Genomic DNA, 5,551 nt, shown 5'->3' on the forward strand with positions numbered 1-5,551 from the left:
TAATGGGTTTGTAGATTATTCAAAGCAAAATATTGTTTAGCCCTGTCACTAAAAAATACAGTTCACACATATTGTCTCATAGAAAATAATGATTTTGTCTGTTAATATGATGTGACCATGAGTTAAAGGAAAGGCATAATGCTCAGATGCTGTTATTATCTTTTCCAACAGGCACTTGTGATGCAGTGTGAGACAAAATGAGAGTGTGTGACTGTCTCAATCCGCCCTTTACCAGAGAACTTCAATCACTCAATTTCTCTGAGCAGTATGCTTCCAATCCCCACAAACAGCTGGCCCGGCATTTAGAACACATGAGGATTAGGGGGTTGATTTAGTTAAAGGCTCAATCCAGAATCAGACCATCGCACCACTTATGATGCCAAGATCACCTCTGTGCTTGGTTTATTATATTTTTGCACAGTTTCAATTATTGTTATGCATTTATTGTCAAGACTAGACTAAACATTAAAATCATTTCACAGTTTTGTTAGTGTTTGCAATGACTGCAAACTGAGCAAAACCCGGTTTGAGCTGCACTGAATCAACATATCAATCCATGTATCCAAAAAAACAAAACAGGCAAGGTTTAGGTGTTGTAAAAAAAATCATCATCATTATATCATAAAACATTTGCTTCAATTCATTCTGTAGTGTTTTTTTTTTCAGCAGTGATTTTTAACTAATGCTGGATTAAAGTAATCCCTCTACTGTGGATATTTAACATCTTGCTTAGTCTCTCGTGTCATCATAAGCTCAGTTGGTAATCATATGTTTTCATTCTGCCGCAGGAATACAAGGAATGCAGCTGCTTGTGACAACATGGGTGTGAAAGAAAAGTGCAGGTGTGGGACGATGTGCTTTGATAGTGCACATGAAAAAGGAATCTGTGAACTCAAGTAGATTTCCCAGTGGCCGTGGGCTCTCATTGGTTAACATGAGGGGCTGATTTGCATATGGTGGGAGTGTCCTGAGCCAGCACTGGGATGAATGACTTGTTCAAGTCAGATAGCAATAAGGCATAGCACTCAGCAGAGGTCTGTGCTGCTCAACTCTCAAAATGCCTGCGTTACTTAGGCTGCTGTTCTTCCTGCTCTGAGTGGAAAGTGCTGGACTCGGACATAAACATGTTCAACAGCAAACACCCCAGCCTTAGAAAAAAAGGAGGAATTTGGGTAAGTTTTATGATGATTCATTTTCAAGACAGAATACACTAACTTTAAATCAAGTGGGGGGTTTTTTAAATGCTGATATTAATGCTAATATTACATGGCTCTTTTTCTACACAGTCCTGTTTATACTTTCAGATTATTTTTTGAAGGACTTAATGTAATGTTAACACATCTTGTTTTCATTGGCTAAAGAGATAATTGTGGGAGTAGAGTGTAATGATTACAGTTGAAATCACTGGTGCCTGTTTTAAAGGAGCCCTGCAACTAGTTGTAAAACTCAATAGCACTTTTAAATACTATTTAGTATAATATCATGCAACTCTTTGATTAAACTTTAATATCTTTAATTATCTTGTATTACAGGGATTGTGCATCCTCTTGCTTTACACCAGCCCTCTTTCCTGTTTTGCAAATTTCAGCCAAGCAAAAGAGCTCATCTATAAGATAAAGGAGGGATTACCGAGGGGGACCTTCATAGGGGCCATTGCAGTAGACCTAAATTTGGACGTCACTGTTGAGCCCCCCTTTATATTCAATCTGCCGCAAAAGAAGGTCAGTGATCAGTACGTGAACCTGAATAATACCACGGGAGAGCTTTACACATCTGCCACTGAAATTGACAGGGAGACGCTCTGTCCTGATAACTCTGGGGGAAGGGGATGTATCCTCTCCCTGGATGTGTTTATTTTGCCTCAACAGTACTTCCAGCTCATCAAAGTTAAAATATACGTTGAGGATGTCAATGACAACAGGCCAAAGTTTCCCCTTGATGAGATCTGTATATCTGTTCCAGAAAATACACCCATCAATGCTCGTTATGCTGTGGAGCACTCTGCGGTTGATCCAGACCTGGGTCTTCATGGAGTGCAGACATACTGGCTTGTTAATGACTTTGGCATGTTCACACTGGATGTTGAACACAATGATGGGGGTGAGATGACACCCTTCCTCATCGTCACAGAGGCTTTGGATAGGGAGACCCAGGCTGAATTCATCACAGATATCATCGCAGAGGATGGAGGGACCCCTCCTCTACTGGGTGCAGCTACTTTAAAAATTGTAATCACAGATGTGAACGATAACTGCCCCCGATTCACAGAGTCACATATTAACGTCACTCTGCATGGGAATACAACCAAAGGGGCACATTTGGCCCGTCTGCATGCTTTTGACCCTGACCTTGGTGCTAATGCTCAGATCAGCTATGCTTACAGCGAACGTGTGCCAAGGGAGACCAGGAGCTTGTTCCATTTGGACAGAATCACAGGGGTGATCAAGCTAGCAGGGAAAATAGACCCTGGCACAAACACATTCTACAAACTCACCATTCTGGCAAATGGTCCTGGTTGTATCCCTGCTGTTGCCACTGTTGCTGTCCATATCATCAAAGTCATAACTGGACCCCCTGCACTCGTGCCCAGGTACATTGCATCCGAAAAGGATGGGGTAGTAACTATAAAAGAGTCTGAGCCAGCGTTGTCTCCGATTGCTTTTTTTACTGTCAAGAACATCGATTTGAACCAAAGGGTGGACTGTCATTTGGAAGGGACTGGTCCATTCAGACTTGTCCCCTACCAGCTTTTAAAAAATGAATACCTGCTGGAGACCACAGAGCCCTTGGATTATGAGAAAACACAAGAGTATGAGCTTATCGTGGTTGTGAAGAATCACGGAGACCTTGTCATTAAGACTTTTCTCAAGGTGCAGATATTGGATGAGAATGACAATGCACCAATGTTTCAGCAGTCTTTGGTTAAATTGTCTTTGGAGGAGAACAATTCACCAAACACCTTTCTGACCCAGCTCCAAGCCTCAGACCCGGACAGTGAAAGCCGAGGGGATGTCATCTATCTCCTTGGAGGAGACGCCCCGGGGATATTTGTTGTGGATCGTGTGACTGGTGTCCTGACAGTGACCACATCGCTGGACCGTGAGGAGAAGGAGACATACCGGTTCATCGTAAGAGCAGTTGACCAGGGAACACCAAGGAGAGAGTCGATTGCAACTGTGGTGCTGACTGTTGAGGACCGCAATGACAACAGTCCACGCTTCATCAACAAGGACTTCACATTCTTTGTTCCAGAGAACTTCCCGGGGTACGGTGAGATCGGGGTTCTCTCTGTAACGGATGCAGATGCTGGGGAAAATGGTTGGGTGGCCCTTTCAATTCTCAATGGAAGTGACATTTTTATGATAGACACAGGCAGAGGGACACTGAGGGCCAGGACCTCTCTTGACCGTGAGCAACAAGGGACATACCAGCTGTGGATTGAGGCAATCGATGGTGGAGAGCCTGCACTTTCAAGCGTCACTATGGTGAATGTACTATTGTTGGATGTAAATGACAACCCACCTATTGTCCTCTTTCCCCAGTCTAATCAGTCTTACATGCTAGTACTTCCCAACACAGTACCAGGGACATCAATCACAGAGGTCTATGCTGTGGACAAGGATACAGGCATGAATGCTGTGATTGCTTACAGTATCATTAAGAGGAAAGGTGGAGAACCAGGGTCATTTGCCATAGACTCCGAAACAGGAAATATCACTTTAAAGAGGGAGCTTAGTAACCGAGGTCTCTACAGCCTTTTGGTGAAGGTCAGCGATCATGGTCAGCCTGAACCCCTTTACTCAACAGTTATGGTTAACTTCTTTGTAAATGAAACTGTGAGCAACGAGAGCTACATCCAGAGTCTTCTGACCAGAGAGGCTGACATTGAGGTAGAGGAAAGGCCCTGGTATGTTGGGCAGATGACAGATGGACCTGAGAGGTATGAGTTGTTCCCCTGTCAGCCTGTCCTCATTGCTCTTTCAGTGACATGTCTGGGGCTTTTCTTCTCAGTTGTCACACTGACATCTTACATATGCTGCAAGAGATATAAAAGGCAGCGAAAGAAAAGATCAGAAGTGGAGATACCATTAAAAATGAAGAATGACTCAATGCAGGTTGTAAACAAGAGGCTCAGGCAGATCTCAAATATCTGATTTCGAGTTGTCCACACATCCAAAATCACTGTTTACATGAATGTTTACAAAACTCACTGTGAGAAGTGTAATTCTTAAATGAAGTTGCTTTTTCTGCCTTTGTCATATGATTGCTATTACTGCAATATTATCACAGGCAAACGTCCAATTCTACCTTCAATTATATTTATGATCCATGACTCATAATCAGATGTTTGGCATCAAAAGACCAAAGTAAAGAAGTTTTTGAGACTGCTTCAAGGTAATAACAGCTTTATTACAAGGTCATAGAAGCAACTCTTTGACGATTACTCAATGTAAGGTCCTATGTATAAATATATTGTATTGAATGTTTTACAAGTTTATATAAAAAATGTTTGCATTGGTATGAATTGTAACAAACAACAGTTTAAGACTTTCTTTCTTCATATTTTTAATCAATTTGCAGTCCTATACTCTATCTGCCACAGTAACAGTGTGGAAAGTGATTACATAAATTCTTAGTCTGTTCAAACTTAGCAATATTCGTAAAGTCACTATGTATGATTGACAAAGAAAGCGTTCAATTTTTAAAACTCATATGGAGAGTTCACTGTGTCAATACCCATCAATTTCTACACTTGTGTTGTGTATGCTGACATATTATGCAAAAATGCCCTGTGTTCTGTTTGAGGAGTATGACAATCATTTTTCTTAAATGGAAAACAACAGACCAGCCTTAAAAAACGTACTGTTTGCTTCAAAGCTTTTGATTACTTATCGTTGTCTTTTGTTGCCTGGTTTTAAAGGACTGAAATTAGTGTAATACTATTGATGAGGTTAAGAATCCTGGGAAAGCCGATAAATGGGCTTATGGTTCAGACACTTCTTTTCAAAGTATTGTAAGATGTGTGAAAGCCATGTTTAGTATCCAGATGTACTACTTTCTGTGAAGGCTTTTTTGGCAGTTATGTATCTTGTTTGTGAAGCCTTTCAAGGCCATTTTGCTTAGCAAAAACACAACAAACGAGACAAATTTTGTACAGACTTCTTTCTCATAAAACTGCTTCAGGGTGATACATCACACTCTTTTATACAACCGTGCAACTCTAAATGTGTCTGTGAAAATCTGTTTGTGAAAGAAATCAAAGTAATTATTAAAGATGTTATATTTTTTTAATATTTCTCCTGTATAAATGTGTCAGTTAAAGAATAGTTGTACTTGATTAGGATTGAAGGGGATCATTCTTAGACAGAGCAGAAGGTTATACATTACACAATCAAACAAAACGTCGGGGTGAATATAATGAACGCATCCTTTCATGCTGACAAAATTATTTTAATATCAACTACAGCCATAACAAAACAGGCCAAAATGGCAATGCTGATGGCCTGGCAGTTGTGTTTAGTGCTCCATGTGGCTGTGGGTTTGAATCCGA

At 40.9% G+C, this 5,551-nt stretch overlaps 1 protein-coding gene across 1 annotated transcript; it reads left to right on the top strand.

Annotated features, from left to right (window-relative positions):
* Positions 1 to 821: 821 nt before the first annotated feature.
* On the top strand, positions 822 to 5,292 carry LOC109985545 (protocadherin-20). Its single transcript, XM_020635916.3, has 2 exons — positions 822 to 1,172; positions 1,533 to 5,292. Exons 1-2 carry the CDS (start codon positions 1,125 to 1,127, stop codon positions 4,152 to 4,154), a joined length of 2,670 nt encoding a protein of 889 aa, XP_020491572.1. The 5' UTR covers positions 822 to 1,124; the 3' UTR covers positions 4,155 to 5,292.
* Positions 5,293 to 5,551: the final 259 nt, after the last annotated feature.

The sequence above is a fragment of the Labrus bergylta genome, chromosome 3 (assembly GCF_963930695.1).
Source record: "Labrus bergylta chromosome 3, fLabBer1.1, whole genome shotgun sequence".
In the NCBI taxonomy this organism is placed as follows: domain Eukaryota; kingdom Metazoa; phylum Chordata; class Actinopteri; order Labriformes; family Labridae; genus Labrus; species Labrus bergylta.

What these genes read in the sequence shown, in the direction of transcription:
- LOC109985545 (XM_020635916.3), top strand. Translation starts at nt 1,125, where the DNA reads ATGTTCAACAGCAAACACCCCAGCCTTAGAAAAAAAGGAGGAATTTGG. An exon ending in GAAAAAAAGGAGGAATTTGG is followed by an intron (nt 1,173 to 1,532) that starts GTAAGTTTTATG and finishes CTTGTATTACAG; the next exon opens with GGATTGTGCATCCTCTTGCT.